Source organism: Saccopteryx leptura, chromosome 9, assembly GCF_036850995.1.
Source record: "Saccopteryx leptura isolate mSacLep1 chromosome 9, mSacLep1_pri_phased_curated, whole genome shotgun sequence".
In the NCBI taxonomy this organism is placed as follows: Eukaryota; Metazoa; Chordata; class Mammalia; order Chiroptera; family Emballonuridae; genus Saccopteryx; species Saccopteryx leptura.
Window position 1 is genome coordinate 67,080,773 of NC_089511.1, and position 25,287 is coordinate 67,106,059.

General features: G+C 35.7%; 1 protein-coding gene across 3 annotated transcripts in view; it reads right to left on the reverse strand.

Annotated features, from left to right (window-relative positions):
* CTNNA3 (catenin alpha 3) overlaps window positions 1–25,287 on the reverse strand; it is a 2,003,993-nt gene that overhangs the window by 514,031 nt on the left and 1,464,675 nt on the right. For all 3 annotated transcript variants that reach the window (XM_066349268.1, XM_066349266.1, XM_066349267.1), the window contains exon 12: window positions 18,111–18,311. In XM_066349268.1, the coding sequence (XP_066205365.1) occupies window positions 18,111–18,311 (201 nt within the window). The remainder of the gene's footprint in view (window positions 1–18,110; window positions 18,312–25,287) is intronic.

A 25,287-nucleotide genomic window follows, 5' to 3' on the forward strand; every position in this document is an offset into this window, starting at 1 on the left:
CAACATATAAAGGAAGGCCTATTAGATTATCATCAGATTTCTCAGCAGAAACTCTACAAGCTAGAAGAGAGTGGACCCCAATATTTAAAGCCCTGAAAGAGAGGAACTTTCAGCCAAGAATACTATACCCATCAAAGCTATCCTTCAAGTACGAAGGAGATATAAAAACATTCACAAATACAGAAAAGATGAGAGAATTTATCAGCAGAAAGCCCCCACTCCAGGAAATACTAAAGGGGGTTTTCCAACCAGATTCAAAGAACAAAAGAAAACAACACCACAAGTAACAGCTCCACCAAGAACACAATAAAACCAAACTTAAGCTGTGACAACAAAGGAAAAAAAGGGGGGAGAGGATGGAGATTAACAGTAGCAAAGGACGATGAAGTGCAGAAATACTCATAAGATAGGGTACTACAATGAATATGGTAGGTACCCTTTTCATTACTTAATGGTAACCACCCTTGAAAAAACCACCACAAAAACACTTGACTTAAAAAAGGTAGCAACTGAGGAAAGAAGTATGGAACACAAACAAACAAAAACAAATGATAGAAAAACAAAAGAGAAGAATCAAACAAGATACAAAACTAACAGAAAGCAATTTATAAAATGGCAGTAGGGAACTCACAAGTGTCAATAATTACACTAAATGTAAATGGATTAAACTTACCAATAAAAAGACACAGAGTAGCAGAATGGATTAAAAAAGAAAATCCAACTATATGCTGCCTACAAGAAACACATCTAAGCAACAAGGATAAAAACAAATTCAAAGTGAAAGGCTGGAAAACAATACTCCAAGCAAACAACACCCAAAAAAAAGCAGGTGTAGCAATACTCATATCTAATAATGCCGACTACAAGACAGAAAAAGTACTCAGAGACAAAAATGGTCATTTCATAATGATTAAGGGGAAGTTGAATCAAGAAGACATAACAATCCTTAATATATATGCACCAAACCAAGGAGCACCAAAGTATATATGACAGCTACTTATTGACCTTAAAACAAAAACTAACAAAAATACAATCATACTTGGAGACCTCAATACACCGCTGACGGCTCTAGATCGGTCATCCAAACAGGGAATCAATAAAGATATAGTGGCCTTAAAAGAAATACTAGAACACCTGGATATGATAGACATCTACAGGACACTTCATCCCAAAGCGACAGAGTATACATTTTTCTCTAATGTACATGGAACATTCTCAAGAATTGACCATATGTTGGGCCACAAAGACAATATCAGCAAATTTAGAAAAATTGAAATTGTACCAAGCATATTTTCTGATCATAAAGCCTTGAAACTAGAATTCAACTGCAAAAAAGAGGGGGAAAAACCCACAAAAATGTGGAAACTAAACAACATAATTCTAAAAAATGAATGGGTCAAAGAAGAAATAAGCGCAGAGATCAAAAGATATATACAGACAAATGAAAATGAAAATACGACATATCAGAATCTCTGGGATGCAGCAAAAGCAGTAATAAGAGGAAAGTTCATATCACTTCAGGCCTATATGAACAAACAAGAGAGAGTCAAAGTAAACCACTTAACTTCACACCTTAAGGAACTAAAAAAAGAAGAACAAAGACAACCCAAAACCAGCCGAAGAAAGGAGATAATAAAAATCAGAGCAGAAATAAATGAAATAGAGAACAGAAAAACTATAGAAAAAATCAATAAAACAAGGAGCTGGTTCTTTGAAAAGATCAACAAAATTGACAAACCCTTGGCAAGACTCACCAAGGAAAAAAGGCACAGGACTCAAATAAATAAAATCCAAAATGAAAGAGGAGAGATCACCACAGACATCATAGATATACAAAGAATTATTGTAGAATACTATGAAAAATTATATGCCACCAAATACAACAATCTAGAAGAAATGGATAAATTCCTAGAACAATACAACCTTCCTATACTGAGTCATGAAGAAGCGGAAAGCCTAAACAGACCAATCAGCAGGGAGGAAATAGAAAAAACCATTGAAAAGCTCCCCAAAAATAAAAGTCCAGGCCCAGACGGTTATACTAGTGAATTCTATCAAACATTCAAAGAAGACTTTGTTCCTATTCTACTCAAAGTCTTCCAAAAAATTGAAGAAGAAGCAATACTTCCAAACACATTTTATGAGGCCAACATAACCCTCATACCAAAACCAGGCAAGGATGGCACAAAGAAAGAAAACTACAGACCAATATCTCTAATGAATACAGATGCTAAAATACTAAACAAAATACTGGCAAACCGAATACAACAACATATTAAAAAAATAATACATCATGATCAAGTGGGATTCATCCCAGAATCTCAAGGATGGTTCAACATATGCAAAACGGTTAACGTAATACACCATATCAACAAAACAAAGAACAAAAACCACATGATCTTATCAATAGATGCAGAAAAGGCTTTTGATAAAATACAACACAATTTTATGTTTAAGACTCTCAACAAAATGGGTATAGAAGGAAAATATCTCAACATGATAAAGGCCATATATGATAAACCATCAGCCAACATCATTTTAAACGGCATAAAACTGAGGACTTTCTACCTTAAATCAGGAACAAGACAGGGTTGTCCACTCTCTCCACTCTTATTTAACGTGGTGCTAGAAGTTCTGGCCAGAGCAATCAGACAAGACAAAGAAATAAAAGGCATTCATATCGGAAAAGAAGAAGTAAAGGTATCACTTTTTGCTGATGATATGATCCTATACATCGAAAACCCAAAGGACTCCACAAAAAGATTACTAGAAACAGCCCTGGCCGGTTGGCTCAGCGGTAGAGCGTCGGCCTAGCGTGCAGAGGACCTGGGTTCGATTCCCGGCCAGGGCACACAGGAGAAGCGCCCATTTGCTTCTCCACCCCTCCGCCGCGCTTTCCTCTCTGTCTCTCTCTTCCCCTCCCGCAGCCAAGGCTCCATTGGAGCAAACATGGCCCGGGCGCTGGAGATGGCTCTGTGGCCGCTGCCTCAGGCGCTAGAGTGGCTCTGGTCGCAACATGGCGACGCCCAGGATGGGCAGAGCATCGCCCCCTGGTGGGCAGAGCATCGCCCCATGGTGGGCGTGCCAGGTGGATCCCGGTCGGGCGCATGCGGCAGTCTGTCTGACTGTCTCTCCCTGTTTCCAGCGTCAGAAAAATGAAAAAAAAAAAAAAAGAAAAAAAAAAAAAAGATTACTAGAAACAATAAACCAATACAGTAAGGTCGCAGGATACAAAATTAACATACAAAAGTCCATAGCCTTTCTATATGCCAACAATGAAATATTAGAAAACGAACTCAAAAAAATAATCCCCTTCACGATTGCAACAAAAAAAATAAAATACCTAGGAATAAACATAACAAAGAATGTAAAGGACCTATATAACGAAAACTACAAGGCATTATTAAGAGAAATAGAAAAAGACACAATGAGATGGAAAAATATTCCTTGTTCTTGGATAGGAAGAATAAATATAATTAAAATGGCCATATTACCCAAAGCAATATATAAATTTAATGCAATTCCCATCAAAATTCCTATGAGATTTTTTAAAGAAATGGAACAAAAAATCATCAGATTTATATGGAAGTATAAAAAACCCCGAATAGCCAAAACAATCCTAAGGAAAAAGAATGAAGCTGGGGGCATTACAATACCTGACTTTAAACTATATTATAGGGCCACGATAATCAAAACAGCATGGTATTGGCAGAAAAATAGACACTCAGACCAATGGAACAGAATAGAAAGCCCAGAAATAAAACCACATATATATGGTCAAATAATCTTTGATAAAGGGGCCAACAACACACAATGGAGAAAAGAAAGCCTCTTCAACAAGTGGTGTTGGGAAAACTGGAAAGCCACATGCAAAAGAATGAAACTTGACTATAGCCTGTCCCCTTGTACTAAAATTAATTCAAAATGGATCAAAGACCTAAATATAAGACCTGAAACAATAAAGTACATAGAAGAAGACATAGGTACTAAAATCATGGACCTGGGTTTTAAAGAACATTTTATGAACTTGACTCCAATGGCAAGAGAAGTGAAGGCAAAGATAAATGAATGCGACTACATCAGAATAAAAAGTTTTTGCTCAGCAAGAGAAACTGATATCAAAATAAACAGACAGCCAACTAAATGGGAAATGATATTTTCAAACAACAGCTCAGATAAGGGCCTAATATCCAAAATTTACAAAGAACTCATAAAACTCAACAACAAACAAACAAACAATCCAATAAAAAAATGGGAAGAGGACATGAACAGACACTTCTCCCAGGAAGAAATACAAATGGCCAACAGATATATGAAAAGATGCTCATCTTCATTAGTTATTAGAGAAATGCAAATCAAAACTACAATGAGATACCACCTCACCCCTGTTAGATTAGCTATTATCAACAAGGCGGGTAATAACAAATGTTGGAGAGGCTGCGGAGAAAAGGGAACTCTCATCCACTGTTGGTGGGACTGTAAAGTAGTACAACCATTATGGAGGAAAGTATGGTGGTTCCTCAAAAAACTGCAAATAGAACTACCTTCTGACCCAGCAATCCGTCTACTGGGTATATACCCCAAAACCTCAGAAACATTGATACGTAAAGACACATGTAGCCCCATGTTCATTGCAGCACTGTTCACAGAGGCCAAGACATGGAAACAACCAAAAAGCCCTTCAATAGAAGACTGGATAAAGAAGATGTGGCACATATACACTATGGAATACTACTCAGCCATAAGAAATGATGACATCAGATCATTTACAGCAAAATGGTGGGATCTTGATAACATTATACGGAGTGAAATAAGTAAATCAGAAAAAAACAAGAACTACATGATTCCATACATTGGTGGAATATAAAAACGAGACTAAGAGACATGGACAAGAGTGTGGTGGTTACCAGGGGTGGAGGGAGGGAGGACATGGGAGGGAGGGAGGGAGAGAGTTAGGGGGAGGGGGAAGGGCACAGAGAACTAGATAGAGGGAGGTGGAGGACAATCTGACTTTGGGCAAGGGGTATGCAACATAATTTAATGACAAAATAACCTAGACATGTTTTCTTTGAATATATGTACCCTGATTTATTAATGTCATCCCATTATCATTAATAAAAATTTATTAAAAAAAAAAAAAGAATGATCACATTAACAAACACAAATAATGAAGGAACAACAACTATTTCAATACAGAAGTAGTTGATAGAAGGAATGATAAATAAATAGGTAGGAGAGATGGTAAGAGAAGTATAATATTTTAATTACTGTTTTTCCCCTCAAAAATAATTTTGCTTTTTACCAAATCAATACTCTACTCTTTTTAGTTACCTTAGAATTTTGAGACAAGTGGTAAAAGAATGTGCATAACCTCTCTCTAATCACTGTGTCCAATAATCAACATAAACTATAGAATATCTGGAAACTTAAAGAAATACTGTCAGCAGTATTATAATAATTGGTATCTTTTAAAAATCCCTATAAAAGCAGAGAGATTCTATAATATAAATTGTTCACTTAACTTTAACTGCTACAGATTTTGGCAGACAGTAAAATTAAATGGTGGATGATCAACAGAATATGTTATATTTTCTAAGATACCACTAGGTTACTAATACATCCCAGAAGAAGAAAATTATAACTATGTTCTTAGCCTGCTGTGTGGGATTGTTAAAGAGTAATACTTCATTTTGTAATTGATAAAAGAAGAAGTTATAAATTACCATAAGCTAGAAAATTTAATATGTGAAATGAAAATATGTGTCAGCAGAAATCAGTGTGGGCATAGTGAGAAAGACTTTCTAATTGCCTATAATTTCTCTGGCATTTTTTGAACTACCTACCTCTCTTCTTATGGAGGTGGTTAAACTGGACACCAGATCAATGTTTATGAATACAATTTTATTCCACTTGCTCTGTTCCCAGCATTGTTCTCCCAAATATGGCTATCATTTAAAGGATCCTTCCCCAGCTTCTGTTCAACAATCTTCCTTCATTTAAGATCTTGAGATATCTACTATGCTTATAAATTCCCCAAGTTTATAGTTTTCACTGAGATGTTAAATAATCTTTTTTATCTAATTTATTGTGTTTACATAGATTCTAGTGTCTCTCCAAATGCATCCCCCCTCCCCCGTATTCCCCTCAACATCTCCCTTATCCCCCTCACAACAGCTCCCTCCCCCCTTCCCTTCAGGTTTAATTCTGTTCCTCAGTTCACATTGTTCCTTGGATTCCTCAAATGAGTGAGGTCATATAATATTTTTCTTTCTCTGCCTGGCTTATTTCACTTAACATAATAGTTTCAAGGTCCATCCATGTTGTTGCAAACGGTAATATTTCCTTCTCTTTCATGGTCCCATAGTATTCCATTGTGTATATGTACTACAGCTTTTTAATCCACTCGTCCACTGACGGACACTTGGGCTGTTTCCAGATCGTTGCTTTTGTGAACAATGCTGCCATAAACATGGGGGTGAATTTCTTTTTTTGAGTCAGTGATATGGTGTTCTTGGGATATATTTTTAAAAGTGGGATGGCTGGGTCAAAAGGTTGTTCTAAAAAATTAAACAACTTAGGTGAAATGGACAAATTCCTTGAAACATATAATCTTCCAAAAATCAATCTGGAAGAATCAGAAAACCTAAACAGACCGATTACAACAAACAAGATCAAAACAGTTATCAAAAAACTCCCAACAAACAAAAGCCTGGGCCAGATGGCTTCACTGGTGAATTCTACCAAATATTCAAAGAAGAACTAACTCCTATCCTTCTCAAGCTATTTCAAAAAATTTAAGAGGAAGGAAGATTTCCAAGCTCCTTTTATGAGGCGTGCATAATTCTGATCCGAAAACCAGGCAAAGACAACACAAAGAAAGTAAATTATAGGCCAATATCCCTGATGAATTTAGATGCTAAAATCCTCAACAAAATATTAGTAAACTGGCCTGACCTGTGGTGGCGCAGTGGATAAAGCGTTGACCTGGAATGCTGAGGTTGTTGGTTCAAAACCCTGGGCTTGCCCGGTCAAGGCACATATGGGAGTTGAAGCTTCCTGCTCCTCCCCCCTTCTCTCTCTCTCTCTCCTCTAAAATGAATAAATAAATAAAAATAATTTAAAAAAAAAAAAAAAAAATATTAGCAAACTGGATCCAGCAATACATGAAAAAATCATACATGATCAAGTGGGATTTATTCTGGGGAGGCAAGGCTGGTACAATTTTTGTAAATCAATCAATGTGATTCATCACATTAACAAAAGGAAATAGAAAAACCACATGATAATTTCAATAGATGCAGAAAAAGCATTTGATAAAATCCAGCACTCATTTATGATCAAAACTCTCAGCAAAGTGGGAATATAGGGAACATACCTCAATATGATAAAGGTTATCTATGACAAACCCTCAGCCGACATCATAATTAATGGGCAAAAATTAAAAGCAATCCCCTTAAGATCAGGAACAAGGCAGGGGTGCCCTCTTATTCAACATAGTACTGGAAGTCCTAGCCACAGCAATCAGACAAGAAGTAATAAAAGGCATCCAAATTGGAAAAGAAGAAGTAAAACTATCATTATTTGCAGATGATATGATACTGTATATAAATAATCTTTAATGCACCCTACCATGATAAAAAACTGACTTCATTAAAGAAAATATTCACATGTATTTGTAAAGCTTGTAGATAACACTTTCATTTAACAGTGTTGGCCTGCTAATCCTTTTTTGTTTTCTTATGATATGCTCTTTCAGCATTTGCTTTCACATCCACAAAGTCTGATAGTGTAAATACAACGTGACTTTATTTTGGCAAAAGCTACAGGTACTGTGTCACCTTAGATATGCTTAATTGTTCACTTACTATACTTATTCTGATCTTGAACTTGACATCATCATGTCCATTGTGATTATCCCCACCTAACCAGGACAACATTTGAGAAATCCCATCAAGATTGACATGAAAGACAGTTGCAAAGGATGGAGGCTGGCAATGAAATGACCAAAACTATTGTCAATAGACTCTGCTGTCTGCACCAGTTAACACCAAAGGAAATGAAATCTGATTTATACATTCAACTTCACGTTTTATGCTCTCTCTACAGGCAGAAAAAGAAAAACCCAAAAGAGACACCATCTCAGTTTACTTTCTAGACCAGGGGTCTCAAACTCAAATCAGCATATGGGCCGCAGAGCAAGATCACAGCCGTTCGGCGGGCCGCACTAGGTCTACAAAAGGCAACTGTTACGCAACACTTTTCTCACTGCAGTTGAAAACAAAAAAAAAAATCAGTACAACAAGCACAATTGTACATGCAGTTTACTCAGTGTCACAAAACGACCAGAAACTGTAGTTCGCACCGCAACTGCTGTTAACTAAGCTAATATCCAGCTAGGATGCTAGAGAAATGAAAAATACAAGTAGGCCCCTAGGCTTACTTAATTTTATCCAAAATATTTTGAACTTCGTGGATTAGTCTGTGGGCTGCACAAAATTGTTCGGCGGGCCGCATGCGGCCCGTGGGCCACCAGTTTGAGACCCCTGTTCTAGACTCAGTGACTTTGAACTGAAAATTTAGTTTTACAAATGAGAATATAAAACTTTTACCAGCTGACATCAATAAACATATAACCAGACTTTCTAGAACATCTACAAAGATCTATGGAAAGGTAAAATTAACTATCTTTACAACTGAGGGCTATTAATACATGATAATTGATAGATAATACAGGTAATTGATAGATAAAATGGCTACTCAGCTGCCATCTCGAGAACAATGGAGGCCCTAAGGAAGAAGAAGGACTGGCTTACTTAGTAACCCGGCCAAAATTCCCCCATGCAGCCGGTGAGTTAGGGTACAAACAGATTTTTAGGGGCTGTGGCTCCACTCCTATCCCCAAACAGAGGAAACTGTCTTGCACCAGCAGATGCAGCATCAGCCAATTTTCCCCAGGCCCTTTGATTATTCTATATAACCCCTGCCCATCCCCTCCTCGGGGCTGACATCCTTTGTTGGACTCAGCCTGCCCAGACCTAGGCACTTTTAAAATAAAATTTCCTTTTGGAACACACTAGCCTCGTGTTTACTGTTCAGCCCACAGTTTCTACCTTTCAGTAATAACTTAAGTGGGTTATTTCATTAGTTTCATAAATCTGACTTTTTTTTTGAGAGTGAGAGAGAAAGATAGAGCCAGGAATGTCGAGCCACTGCTGTCTGTGCCTTGACCATGGAATGGAACAGAAACCTCCATGCCAGATGAATGTTCCAGCCAACCGAGCTATCTGGCCAGGGTTTTATTGATTGATTGATTTTTAAAGAGAAGAGAGAGAAAGGAAGAGAGAGGGAAAGGGGAAGGGAAGCACTCATTTGTTATGCCACTCAGTCATGCACTCATTTGTCACTTCCCATGTGTGCCCTGACCCTCTGGATCAATCCCGACACCTTGTTTTGGGACATTGCTCTTGATCGACTGAACTAACCAGCCAGGGCCAATCTGGTTTTCAAGATACAGTAGAAGGTAGAAGCCTTCTGCCAGAGGTTGTCTACATTTTTAAAAACATATACAATGTTACAGTTTATAAACATTTTACAGTAATGCTATTATAAAAAGACTTAATTGTTGGATTATCTAGTTGATAACAGCCTAGCCCAGAGGTTTATAACAGCTGTTCTGTGGAATATGGGAGTGTTTTAGAGCAGTGTTCCCCAACCTTTTTTGGGCCACGGACCGGTTTAATGTCAGAAAATATTTTCACAGACCAGCTCTTAGGGTGGGATGGATAAATGTATCATGTGACTGAGACAAGCGTCAAGAGTGAGTCTTAGACGGATGTAACAGAGGGAATCTGGTCATTTTTTAAAAATAAAACAATGTTCAGACATAAATATAAATAAAACGGAAGTAATGTAAGTTATTTATTCTTCTTTGCGGACCGGTACCAAATGGCCCACGGACCAGTACCGGTCTGTGGCCTGGGGGTTGGGGACCACTGTTTTAGTATTGGGGTTGTTGAAATATTGTTGTCCATAGCATTCCAGATGGCTGGGAAGTCTGAAGACTGCTTAATATGTCAGAACTTCTGACCTCTCCGGCCTTGAATAGCCACTTTATTTTTTCCCAGTGGCCACTCAAGCACTTTGATATCAGAAGGTTCTAATCTGTGCAATTTACAAAGAATGTCTAGTAGTTAGTAAATCTTCAAATAAATGAAGTCAATGTCTCTAGCCTCTTGGATTTAACATACATTTGAATAACAAGATCACAGGCCTATTAATTTTTTTGTCATTTTTGTCAAAGAAAGAAAAAAAAAAAGAAAAAAAAAACCCACTAAGTGATATATTTCTTCACTCCTTTTACAAGACTTCATAGACTCTTGTATTTTTATCTTGCCACTATCTTGGCAAAATAATCAAAATTACCTCATATATTTTAAAGCACAGCTACCCTAAATCATGCCTAAAATTAGAGTGGTATAATAATACCTCATTTAATAAATCTTCCAGGAATAAAGAATGATTTCATACTTGTTTTTAAATTTTTATAAACCTTCAGAGAAAGAATTGGGTTTGGCAACAAGCTTCTGAAAGGCAGTGCTCCTGATTGGGTGACAGGTGGGGAAGTGTTTCCATTGTCCTGACACAGAAGTTGACCAACCAGGTCAGCAAGATTCGTCTTTAACTTTCCTACTCTTTTTACTTGTTGATGCTCCTCTTCTCCTGCTCCTCCCCCCTCTACCTTTTCTGCTCACAGACTCCAAAGCCCCTTCTTATGGCAGAAGTGTGACAGTCTTTCTGTGAAACAGTGCTATCTCCATACATGCTCAAATGCCCAATACTTTCCACCATCTCCCACGCCCACCATATTTACAGTCAAGGTGTCAGCACATAATTTAAATTCTGCCTAATATGATGCTTCTGCCCAAAAATATGAACTCAGAGCAAATGAAGCAAAAAATAGGCATTAGTTTAGGATTTATTCCAGTGGTGAAAGTATCTGTAATGTGGTAGCAAATAAACACATCATCTGTGGGGTCCAGTGTTATAATGTTGTGATGCCAATAATGGTATTAAATGTTCAGAGAGGGCTAGAAGGGCAGCTCAAACAGCTGTTCTTTAGGGTAACTAAGTGGGTTGCTATAAGCAGCATCCCTTGCAGTCTGTCTGTTTTCTCGTTCTCTAGCCTTCCTGTGTTTGTTTAGTTGTTCATGTTTTCTGCTTAATTTAGCTGTAATTAGATTTTGTTGTTTGCAATCTAGAGCTAAAATTGGGACTTCATGCCTAATCCTTCTACATCTAGATTATTTTTATTCCTACTTATCCTTAAAAGCCTATAAAAATAAATCTAGGTTAGGCTTTTTACAAAAGTATGTTTAAACAAGATCAGAAAGAAAGGTGTGCTCTATTTCTCTTTCAAATAATGTCTTCTTGGGCTGAAGAACAGGCATTGGAGTATGGTCACAGGAGTTCTAGGGTTTAAGAAGATAAAAGACCTCTCAAACATCTTTGCATTGGTAGGTAGCCACATAGTAGGTCCACATTCACCCCTTCTTCTTCCAATGATTCCTTCCTTTTAGCCCATGCAAATTTTTCTCTACTATCCTTAATCTATCCTTCATTTAGCATTAGCTTCTCAGTTATGAGTTTACACTTTCTAGATATGGGAATGTGTTAGCCTTCTTTATGACTTTCTGAAATCCACTCATAAGCCTGTATATTTCCTCATTTGACAATAACATTTCTAACAGTATGCCAGACTGTATTATTTTTATTAATAAGAATATTACTAATATGGCTTTTTTGATTATTCCAACCACCTTTCAGGATCTAACTATATAAAAAAGGTAAAAAAAAAAGCTTTCACAGTACATATAGATTTCTGTTTTTAGAGTACTTTTTTTCTGACAAGTTTATATTTCTAGTTATTTAAAATGGCAAGATAAGAAAGTATCCTTAGACCTCTAACTAGATCTAGCTCCAATTCAAACCCAGTTCTCTTTGGGTAGAAAATAGGTTTTTGCTCAGAAGTTCTAGTAGCTGCTTTCTTCAACACACAATGTTAGTTCAAGGTCCAAAAATTGCTGTGGTAACAGAAAAACTTCTGAGGCCAAGGGATCTTATTCATGTTTAAGAATGTTGGGTTGTCCTTTAACTTTTGTTTCCTATAACACCAACATGAGGATACTTGGTTATTCATGTTAGCCAAGTGATCTGTAGATAGAAGCATCTTGATTCTACTTGCTGGCTGTCAGATTAGGTATTATCCTAGCTCTGGCAAGGTACATAGTGGGTTGGAGCATCATTCTGATATACCAAGGTTACTGGTTCAATCCTAGGTCAGAGCACAAAGAAGAATCAACCAAAGAATGCAAGGAATTAAGTGGAAACAAAAAAAATCAATGCTTCTCTCTCTCTCTCTCTTTTTTTCTCTCCAAAATTAAAATAAATAAATAAAAACTGATTAGGCCTTACCCCAACAGTAAGAATGTACATAATTCAGCAGCCTGTCTCAGCCTACTACCAGGGCAGGGAAGTTTGACAACAGTGGTTTTCACATTGGAAGGCATGGTTACTACCCTTTCAGGGATTTGCTGGAAACATTAGTAAAATGAGGTTCAGTGGGATCTGTCAGCAGATGAAGTTTAAGGATGGTTCTTGTAAGTAACTGGATATACAAAAGCCCATGATCTCTTGTGCAAAAGCTTGCTAAAGAACCTTTTAAGAATCTGACTTCAAGTTTTCTGGAAGTGTCTGATATCTAACTTTGGACAGTAATGAATCACTCCCTGATCTTTTCCTTCCCCCAGGCTTTGACATAGTCCACTGCTTTTGAGGTTTACTTTTTGCTTTTTTGCTGTCTGCTTAACTGTATTAGAATGTGTCACAGTTAACTGTGTAGTAAATTTTAAAGTTAACATTTTGAGAAAGACTTCAACACCTCTACTCTGTGTAAAATGCTACTAGTAAATATAAAAATAAAATGTGTGGTGTGTGCCTTAAGGACATAACATCTAATGAAGGAGACTTGTATGTAAATGACTGATTATGATACAAGGCAAAGTGAAATAGGCATTAACTACAGGACAAACTTATATATGCTAACAAAGATAATGGAGCAATTACTTCTAACTGAAAGGGAATCAGAAGCTCTTTTCTAAAGGAGGAGATGGCATCTGAGAAAGTGTTAGAAAGTAATTACAATTTTAGTAGAACAATACATCCTGGCCAGTGGCTCAATGGATAAAGCATAGGCCTGGTATATGGACATCTGGGTTTGACTCCCAGTCAGGACACACAGAAAAAGAGACCATCTGCTTCTCTTCCCTCTTCTTTCTCTCCTTCTTCCCCTCCCATAGCCAGTGGCTCAATTGGTTCAAGTGTGGCAGTGGGCACTGAGGATGGTTTGGTCAGAGGGTGTCAGCCTCAGGCGCTAAAAATAGCTCAGTAGTGAGCATTGGCCCCAGATGAAGTTGCTGTGTGGATCCCGATTGGGGTACATGGGGGAGTCTGCCTTACTATATTTCCTCCTCTCACCTAAAAAACAAACAAAACAAAAACAAACAGACAGACAATTTTAGTAGGGCAATAGATGAGAAAATGTGTTGCACAGCTGGAATAGAATGCGCATAGGCATATAGGTTTCATGCAAGGGTTGTTTTGTTTTCATAGCACATGCAAGACACTATGGTAGGCTCTAGGAGTGATGCAAAGAGAAATGATATAACTTTTCTTTTCTCTTGTAGATTATATTATATTTTGAAAGAAAAGTCAGTTCCATGTAAGTATATCTAAAGACTTCACCAATAGCATCTAGTTTTCTGGAATGATGTGCATTGGAAAGTCCTTTAAAATTTTTATATAGTCCACAAAACTAGAAAGAATCCACTATTGCCAGAGAGTTCTAAAGAAAGGATTCTAGAGGACATGGAATAAATTGTCTAATGAAAGATGTTTAATAATTGATGTGAGAAATAAGGGGTGAGAATATTCAAAATAATAGGTAAAAAGCATGGACAAGACCAAATTTAGAAAGTATTTTGGAATGTCCATGGACTGAAAGCATCAACTTAGATGCAGTAGATGGTGCTTTTGGCTCACTTTAGGGAAAAGCATAGAAATGCACATTCAGGTGAATTGTAATACCTACAAAGTTCAGGTAGGTAAGTTAAGTGAGTGAAGCCAACTGGGCATCTATTGAGAGGTTATAGAAAAAGGCTATGGCTCAGGTGTAACAAAAAGGAAGACATCACTAAGATCCAGTCAGTGCCACAGTGAACTCTAGTGTCACCAGACCTTCCTATTTGTTACAATATGCCAAGATCAAGATTTTTACCTGTGTGTAAAACTAATTCTTATGACAATATATAAAATTAAGCTGGTCAAAACCAGACACATAAAAATTATTTGAGTTATATAGAATCTTATCTAGTATGAAAGTCACTAATTTTCAAACTCTGCTGGACTGGAGGAAGTAAAGACCGCTAGAATGAAAGCTTTGGTGTTTCATCCTCTAACCATTTAACATTCTAGAACAGAGATGCAACATAAGGACAGTAGCATGCTTTAATCAGGCTACAAATTTCAGAATATTTGTATGTGAACAATAATAAATGAAAGGGAGTTAATTGGAATTATTGACTATTACAGTTTTTAAATGAAATTTATCTTACAATTTTATTATCTGTTGTTGAAACTGGTTGCAAGAAAAATTTACAACAAAATTTTAAAAATATGTGTTGGCTCTAAATTTTTTCATCTGTTTTATTTGCCTTTAAGAAGAAAAATACAACTATATGATTCTTCTCTATTCTAATAAGGAGAGGATTCTGAGTACATTTCAGAGGGGCTGAAATGAGTACTTGATTAATGACTATCTGTTATTACTACCAGTTGCCAATGGTGGATGCCACCACGATCTCTTGGTCAGATTCATTTATTAGCCTATTCATGTTTGGTCTATGAGCCTGGCTGACATCAGAACCAAGTGAGGTTCAAAGGTTTGTAACAGATGCTGTAGAACCTGCTAATTTCTGAATTTGATAGAATCCATAAATCATACACTTCCTTAGGCATTGGTTTAGAATATGTCCCCAAACTAATGTGAAAAAACTGAAATTGATGTTAAGAATACAGCTTCTCAGCCTTCACATTGCAATCAAGAAGGTTTGTTATTTGACAAATAAAAAAATAATAATCAATATATTTTCTCTACCTTATCAGGAATTCCTGACAGGAAGAGGAGCTTAGTAACCGGGAAGAATTTGGCAGAATAAACAATTTCACATGGAAATTGTTCATAATATTGTAACATGGAGGTTACAATATTATGCTTCTGTCTGAATAAAATGGAGCATTCCAGATGTTAACTGCATCTCACTTAAAACCAACTGCTAGGGTTTATGAACAATAAAAAATGCTAAAATGTAACAGGGCAACTCTGCTTCCTAATGCTGAGAAAACTCTTAGAAAATTATCAAATTTAAAAAATGTGCTAATGAGCTACAACATCTGATTAAAATCAAAGATGCAATATTCCAAAACTATGCTTTGGGGTTTAGATAAAGTATGCTTTGGGTTTCCTCACTGATGACAGTGCTTTTTGACAAGTTTTACAAAGAAAAAAGAGTCTCAGTGATAAAAAAAAAATGACACTTCAATTTCTTAAATTGATGTTTATTTATAAATAATAAGTCCAAGTTATGAGCAGATGTGAACAAATATGAATGTTTTCTGTTACTTAATTGTGGAGAAAAGAATAGTGAGAAGCGTGTTTCATAGACAATATCTCTATGAGAGAGAAAAATGCTCTCATATTTTAGCTTTGGATAAGATCAAATTGATCTAATTAGCATTTTCATCAAAATAATTGCTCAGAATTCTCTTTAGTGAAGTATGTTTTTGATAAATTTCAAGGAAAGCTGTTCAAAAAAATTGGAATTAGACATATTAAACAAAAATGAGAAGCTTTCTTCAAAGATAAATAAAAAATTATCTCAAAATTAAAATGACAAAATTAGAACGTCATAAAATACATTTCTATATTAACAGTAAGATGTGATTTGTAAAGAATAACCCATTTTATTCTATATTTATTATATTTTTGGAACAGGACATGCTCTACCAGAAATATTTTAATTAAAGTTACATATAACTAATCAGAGGAAAAAGAACTTAGCTCTCTTTTAATTGAATGATAATGTGGCCATATTGATTAATTATTTTATAAGGTCATTATAAATCATAGAGGTATTGGCAAACTTGTGATTAAATGTATAAATAATTTTTTTCATTTTTATTTTCTTAGTTCAGATTATAAAAACTGATTTCGAAGGGAGTGATATTACAACACAATTCACATTCTGGACACTTTAAAATTTAGCTTTCACTTCTTTGTATGAGGCAGATATGGATTTAATTCTATGGAGAATAAAACTATAAACTTGGTACTTCCTACAGCCACCATGACTATAAGAGTGTGTTCACAAGATGTTACTATTTGAGATTACAAACTGAGACAGAGGTAACTTATAGGTAAAGTTCAGATAGACTTTGCCTACTCAATATCCTACAAAAAAAAATTTCATTATTTCATTTGGCTCAAAATAGAAGCCCCATTGCATTCATTTTTCTTTTACTTATAATTCCATTCTCAGAAGATAAAAAAAAATTAGGAAATTCTATACTTCATTTTGATCAACAGGAAAGAACTGGTTTAATTCAGTTTACAGACAGATGCAGAACTACCACAACACAATCATCTTTTTAAGCAAGTAAATACCTTGTTGCTAAAGCAACCACCATGTGCTGTATTTGTATCACTAGTACCTTTCGTGGGGTATTGAAACATAAGAACGAATGTTTCACACGTACTTCCTTCATCTTTCCTTAACATATCTTTAGTGTTTTATTATTTTAGAAAAAAATGTTTAAAGGTAATGAGAAAACTATGTGCGAAGATTTCTCAGTAATTTTCTGCATCGACATGCAAGGAGAAGACTAACACTAATCAATTTTCTACTACAAACCTTACTAAACTTACCTGGTGGTGTACCTCTTCAGAACTAATCCCTAGTGTGGGTTCTTTAGCTGCTGATATGTTTCTCTTAGTTAATTAATTTCAAGGTGCATCTTCCTTCCCAGCCTTCACCCCCTCCAAAACTACCCAACCTCAGCTCTTCTACCCCTTTTACTACACAATATATATATTGTCCAAATTTAATATGCCCTGTGCTCATTATAAAGAAAAATTCTATAGGTAAGATTGATGATTTAAATATGAATCTCAAATATTTTAGAACTGATGGGTCACAGCCATCCTAGAGTTAAGGGGTAATTAATAATAATAAAAAAAAATTAACAGGGGGATTTCACAAATCAGAAAGGATTTTCACAGGAGAAGCTTCTGCCATAATGACCTACAAAAACAGTTGACTGCCCTCATTCAAATGGCAACCATTGTTTCTGAATCTATATGAATTCAAAGCTTCTGTAAATTTCTTGTAGAAATGTTAATGGTAGTGTTAAAGATAAGAATGCCATTTACTGAGTACATCAAGAACTAAGCATTGACTAGCTGATTTTAGAAACTGAATGCTGCAACTCAAACAAAATCCTGATTCCATATTTCTTAAGTAATCAAAGAAATTATGTGAAAGAATAAACTGTTGTTTTGCAAATGCTGCAAAAGAAGAGAGAGAGCATTTCTCTGGAAACAAGACAAGTTTGCTCTGTTTGAGTAATGAAAACAAAAACCTGAGGGTACCAATAAGACAGCTAAAGAGGGTTTGAAAACTATTATAAATGTTCATATGTGGTCTAATTATACCTTCTAACAGCTCTGGCATTAATAAACATTCATAATTAGCCAAGGTAATTTATATAATGCATGGATTTATAAAAGACTTATTTTTTCCAGTAAATATATTTACTTCTTAGAGATAATTTTCAAATCACATAACCACATAATTTTCAAAGCATCTATCAAGTAGTAGAGCAAACTATTTCAAAGCAAACAACACAAGCTGAAAACTTCTTTCCATATGTCTGAATAATTGGTAGCTATGTAGATTAAAATATCAGGGACAGTGCATCTGTTTGGGCACTGGACTTACCAGTACTTGTAAGGAAGTTAACGTTTCTCATCACACCTTCCGTGTAAGCGCCTGGCTCATAACTGTCCATTTCACCTGTGACGATATGAGCAACTCTTGCTGCCCGTCCTCTGATAGCGCCGGCAGCTCGGTCTAAACTGTCAGCATCCTGGTCTCTCAAGGCTATGATACATTTGTTGACATCTTCTAAGATATGGCTCTCTGTAAGTAAACATATCAAATTAATTTTGTCGTTTTTTCTTCAATCACAAAAATCTAGCATATTGTAATTTAAATTAGCTTCTGACTCCAGATGTGATGTACTTTTGGGAATGGAGGTCACTGACGATTGGAAAGAAAAATACGGACATCATTTTTCTCATATCTCTTTGATGGCAATATTTGTAATATATAAAATTTCACATTTTTATCAGTAATTTTTATAGATTAGATATTATTTTAGATTCTAGTACCAGTATATTAGATTTTAGATTTGAGTGACTCATGGGTGGAAATTAAGAAGTTTCTAAATTAAAACCAAAATAAAATATATAATAATGGGATACTTAATTCTGATTAAAAGTAAAATTATACAAATTACAAAACTCTTTACGTATATCACCTATCCTAAATATATATCAAAATAGAACTATAGAATTCCATTCAACTAATGTTCATTGATGTACAATGAGATTTAACACATTACAGAAATCTTATAAATTAATAAATAATAAAAATATGCAATATTAATTTTTATATTGTAAAGCAGCAAACTAAGTTTGTGGAAACACTTAAATTAAAAGAGGGGGTGCTTTAAAATGACTGATTTTATGCAAATAAATCCCTGAGAAAGTTGCCCTCTCTGAAGCGTATCTCCTGACCTCCTTCTCTCCTTCCCTCTTTGCATTATGAGCTCATGAGGACAAGAGAGTTCTTATTACTGCCCTGCTTTCTTTTTCTGTAAAATGATTATAAAATGATTAATACTCCTGGATTAAACTAATGAGAAGAGCTGAGCAAATATGTGGAATGTCATCAAGCATGGGCCATAATATTTCTAAGATATTAAAAGAATATTACAAGAATTAGTGTTTGGCTTCTAGCATTATCAAAGAAATCCCCACTCAAAATCTGTAATGACTTTATTACTTAAAACAACTACAACAAAAAGCCTTACTAATTTCAGAACATACTGATAACTTTCCCCTTCACACTACTCTCTCTGTACATGTTGACTATCTGCAGGTAAGCTACACAGGACAGGCTTTCATAAAGCAATTTCTTTGTAGGCTCACACCTTCTTTCAATGTACACAGTGGTCCCTCGTCTACCACGGGGGTTAGCTTCCAGAACCCCCGTGATAGGCAAAAATCTGCAAAGTAGTGACTTATATTTATTTTATTATTTATACATATTTTAAGGCTTTAAAAACCCTCCCACACTCTTATAAACCTTTCTCACACTGTTATTAACCTTTCCCACACTTATTTTGCTTATTTTACCACAAAAATAATTAGAATAATAAATATATAAAAATGTCTATATACCACAAAATTTTGTGATATAGTGAAAAATTCACCAAACAAAATTAGATACATACAATTTAAAAATCTGCAATACAGTGAGACTGCGAAAAGTGAACCACAACCTGGCAAGAGATGACTGTAGAGCATTAAAATTCAAAGTACCAAAGAATATGGTCCCTGGTGACCTTCTTAGATCTGATGTCTATCATTTCTCTGTAAGCCTGTTATGCTTCAGTTAGAGTTATTTTATAATTTTCAAAATCTATCATATTGTTCTACGCCTCTGTTCTTTAGGCGTATTAGAACCTTGACCTTGACTGGTTTTTTGTTTGTTGGTTTGTTAGTCTGTTTGAGGTTGTTTTGTTTTTTGTCTTTTTGCTTTCCCAGACAAAATTCCAATATGTGTGTGGGAGAGTAAGGGGGCTTCCTCATATCAACAAGCAAGTATCTGGACGCCAACTGGGTGTCCTACAGTTCGACTCAATTCTGACACTCTCTACCCAGAGCTGATAACACCAGATTCCACTGGTTAAGTGTTCTGTCCTTCAAGACTCCCCCTCCACTCCCCACTTCGGACACCAGTCCCAAGCCCAGGGTGGTACATACACTTCTGCCTAACTATAAAGCAGAGGTTGTTATCATTCCCTCCTTGAGTTTTATTAACTTGTTAGAGCAGCTCACAGAACTCAGAGAAACAGTTTACTTACTCGATTTAACTTTTACTATTCAGAGATGCGTAGGGCAAGGGATGGGGACAGAATACAGAGCTTCCCTGCCCTTTCCGGGCTCTGCTTCCCCACATCTCCATGTGCACACCAACACAGAAGCTCTTTGAACCCCATATATTTTTTTGAAGGCTTCATTACTTGATTGGGTCAACCTTCAGCCCCCTCTCCCCTCCTTGGAGGTCACTGGGTGGGACTAAAATTTCCAAGCTTCCAATGACCTGGTTGGTTCCACTGGCATCCAGCCGCTCCTTAGGACTACTTCTCATTAACATAAGAAAAGATGACTGTATGGCTTTCATCACTTAGAAATTCCAAGAATTTTAGGAGCTCTGCACCAGAGATGGGATGAACAACAAATATATGTTTCCTATTATAAATCATAAAACCACAACTGTGAATCCCCTTTGATCTGCTTGATCAACTCCTACTATTCTTTCAAGATACAAGTCAAAAGTTCCTTCTTCAGAAAATTTATGTTGACCTAGAATAGGACAAATTTGGTTCTATGTTGTTTGGGATTCCCATGCAATGATCTATATGTTTCCATTAGAGCTTTTTCTCATGTTTTAATGATGTACTAATGAAACTGCCTCTCTAGCATACTATGAATTATAAGGGAGTACAGGAAATGTATCTTATTAAAGTATCCTATCTAGTCTCTAACACAATATGTGGCACTGTTATGCTAAGAAGAATGTCTGCTGAATGAACAAAGTCCTCTTATAAAGACACATCCAGAAACAGTAAATAATTTTGTCTAAATTCTAAATTATGGGTTATAAACATAAGTAGATGCATTTTTGTGCCCTTAAATAGTCCATTTGACCATATTAAAGACAGCCAGGTTATTTGGAAGAAAAACATTAAATATTGAAAACCTTTGTTATAAATTCACTAGTGATTTAACCTAATTAGTAGCATTCGGTTATGAATGTGTCATTAAGGCCTATAATCAATCCAGGCACAATCCCCTCTCAACAGAAAGTGCATGTGTATCATTAATATCATATTTCACCTGGAACTGAATTATAAGTTTAAATTTGAGGAGCATAATAATCATGAGTTTTTTTAAAGTTCACAGATGTGCACTTGAATGGCACATCAAGGAGCCGTTATTTTACAAGTGTGTTGGTAAGTGGGATTTTTTTTGTTTTGTTTTGTTTTGTTTTTTGTCACAGAGAGACAGAGACAGAGAGAGATAGAGACAGACAGACAGGAAGGGAGAGTGATGAGAAGCATCAATTCTTTGTTGTGGCACCTTAGTTGTTCATTGATTGATTTCTCATATGTGCCTTGACTGTGGGGCTACAGCAGACTGAGTGACCCTTTGCTCAAGCCAGTGACCTTGGCTCAAGCTGGTGACACTTGCTCAAACCAGATGAGCCTGTGCTCAAGCCGGCAACCTTGGGGTTTTGAACCTGATTCCTCTGTACCCCATTCTGATGCTCTGGCCAATGTGTCACTGCCTTGTCAGGCATTTGTTTTTTTTAAATAAATACAATGTATATGTATACAATGAATATTTAATCTATATTTACTAACGGTGCTAAATTTTAGGTTGCAGCATCCTATAAAGGTAAAAAGATATTTAAGAAAAAAACAATATTCGTTCTTTAAAGATTAATTATTTAATAAACTATGTAATCTCTGTTTAATTAAAGGTGACATCATAGCTGTCACTGTCTATTTTTTTCTAGTGAATTATGCACAGGAAAAAATATACAAAGTATATTCACTAATAATAAATTGAATGTTCACTTCTATATTGCTCAGCAATTTATCATATGAAGCAGAAAATAAAAATATAGCAAGATTTTTATTCTTTTTTTTAATTTGGTCTTATAGAATTGCATGTGGTTATTGCTTTAGACTGAGCAGTACAATCAGCAGCCACAGTGTTAATCATGTTAAAGAATTATATAGGCACAGTCAGATGTAGAAATGAAAGTCCTACATGAGCAAATACAATATGAAAAAATAATACATCAAATGAGTAGCAAGAAGCATATAACCAGACTTTATCATAAGCAAATATATTAAGAATGTTGGTCATGACTATATCATCTTTTGAATTACTAAGACTAAATGTAACACAGAGCCAATAAGAAAAGTTTGTAAAATGTACATTATTGTGGCATATTCCTGTTACCCTGAATGTTTCACAATATGCCAACAATAATTATTTGTACAAAACTCTAAACATGGAATGCCAGAAAAAAGAAAATAAAAATGTTGGCACCTCCCACATATGCACAATAACTAAACATTAAACTAATTTCTGAGAAACAATTATTTCTTTGCTATTTATATTTCTGGTGAATTTAAGTAGTTAAAAAGGCCTTCATGATAGCATGAGTACTTATGAGTAATTTTATGAGCTTAAACCTCTAAGGAAAAAATAAAACATCAAATACCTTGTATAAAATTTCTTACTGGTGTATCTCTTAAGACTTTGTTGATAGACTAGGTTTATTTTTTAGACATAACAAAAATCACGAAGAGCTCTACCTTCAATTTATTTGTTTTTTTTTTGTCAACTATAGATGCACTTAGATTCAACAATTGTATCATTTTAAGTATGAGGGTTAGAAAACATTTTAGGCTGACCTGTGGTGGCACAGTGGATAAAGTGTTGACCTGGAACACTGAGGTCACCGTTTTGAAACCCCAGGCCTGCATGGTCAAGGCACATATGGGAGTTGGTGCTTCCTGCTCCTCCCTTTGCCCTCTCTCCCTCTCTTTCTCTCCCCCCACCTTTCTAAAATGAATATTAAAAATATTAAAATTTTTTTAAAGTAAAAATGAGGTAAAAAGGAAAATGTGATCTTGGCTGGGTAGCACAACTGGTTAGAGCATCATCCTGACACACCAAAGGTTCAGATTGAATCCCTGGTCAGGTCACATACAGTAACCAACCAGTGAATGAATAAACGAATGGAACAGCAAATCAATGTCTCTCTCTCTTTTAGTCTCTCCTTAAAATCAACGAATAAAAAATTTAATAAGGCCTGACCTGTGGTGGCGCAGTGGATAAAGCATCGACCTGGAAATGCTGAGGTCGTTGGTTCGAAACCCTGGGCTTGCCTGGCCAAGGCACATATGGGAGTTGATGCTTCCAGCTCCTCCCCCCTTCTCTCTCTCTGTCTCTCCTCTTTCTCTCTCTGTCTCTCCCTCTCCTCTCTAAAATGAATAAATAAAAAAAATTTAATAAAAGAAGAAAGAAAATATTATACGACAAGCACGTTTAGAATGTTTTTTTGCTTTGAAGAACTGATTGAAGATTTGTCTTAATAGTTTTAGAGTGTAAGTTAAAATTTGATTTGGAGTGAGGGGTGGGAAGTCCTGGTCCTACTGAAAATCCTAAAGTGCATTATTTTAAGAGCAGAGAATTGCTAACTACTAGCAACTTCTATAAGTCATTTTATAGCTATCCTGATAAGCAAAAGGTAAATTCTTTTATGTTGGAAAATAGTAATACATGAGGAGATAAAGAAGTTGATTTTAGCCTGACCTGTGGTGGCACAGTGAGTAAATTATAACCTAGAATGCAGAGGTCACTGGTTCAAAACCTAGGGCTAGCTTGGCCAAGCAACTACTACTGTTCCTTTCCCCCTTTCTTTCTCTCACTCTCTCTATAAAATAAATAAAGTCTTTGGACAAAAAAAAAAAAGGAAAAGAAATGGATCTTAGAATAAAAATACTTCATTTGTTGCAAACTTCTCTCAGTAATTACACCTTTGGTCACTGCAACAAATATTAGCACAATAAAATTTTGAAATGCCTTAATTTTTTTCTATGATTCTTTTAATTTTTTAGCTTTCCACAATTAAGACTAGAATTTTCCTCAGGAAAATTCTAGCCAAAAAGAAACAAAATTCTAGCCAAAAAGAAAATTAATGTATTAGCTTTTGACTTCCAAAGTAAAATTTTGTAAATCCATAGCCTAGAAAACAGACTGTAAGTAGAAGCACATTTTATTTGCAAAATCCAGACTTGGTTGAGAGGTAAAAGATGTCTCCTTTTAATTTTTCAAGCTGGGCTTTGACCATATCAATGGCAAAGCCTGAAGAAGTAGAGAGTTTATGCTATAACCTGTTGAGTAGGGAATAGAACACCACAACTGTTCCTTCCTCCTGATATCTATATACCTAAAACAGTATTATAAGGAGAAGGGAAAGAGGGAAAAAAATCTTTTTTCTAAAGAGACTGAGTTATAAGCCAAAAGAGGCTAAATTTCTTAAATTGACTAGATTAAGGTTAGCTACCCACTTATGAGCTGAGATAATTAAGCTAATTAATTTTTTAAAAAGTTTTTCAAAATTTGACATACAATATATGTATTAATTTTAGACATACAAGATAGTAATTAAACATTTATATACCTCATGAAGTGATCACCTGGACAGGTCCAGTATCCACCTGGCATCATACATAGTTATTACAGTATTATTGACTATATTCCCTATGCTGTATTTTATATTCTCATGACTGTATTATAATGGGCCGTTGGTTCATTATTTTTTTAAGATTTTATTTATTAACTTTACAGAGAGAGGAGGGGAGGGTCAGTGAAAAGTATCAACTCAGTTGTGCTTCACTTTAGTTGTTCATTGCTTGCTTGTTGTATGTGCCTTGACTGGGCAAGGTCAAGGTTTTGAACCAACGACCTCAGTGTTCTAGGCTGATGCTTTATCCACCACTGCACCATGAGCCAAGTCATTTTTATATGTTAATCCAGAGGTGGAATTCAGCTGGTTTGCTCCAGTTCAGCAGAACCGATACCTAATTTTTTGTTGAGTTCAGTGAAGCTGTTGTTGAAATGACACTTGTAATCAGGGTTCTCTCTAGGGTGGGCACCTGGGCAGCCACGAATGTCAAAATCACAAATTTACATTCCTTACTCTTTTTAACATTCATCTCCACAACAGCATATTCTAAGAGCCT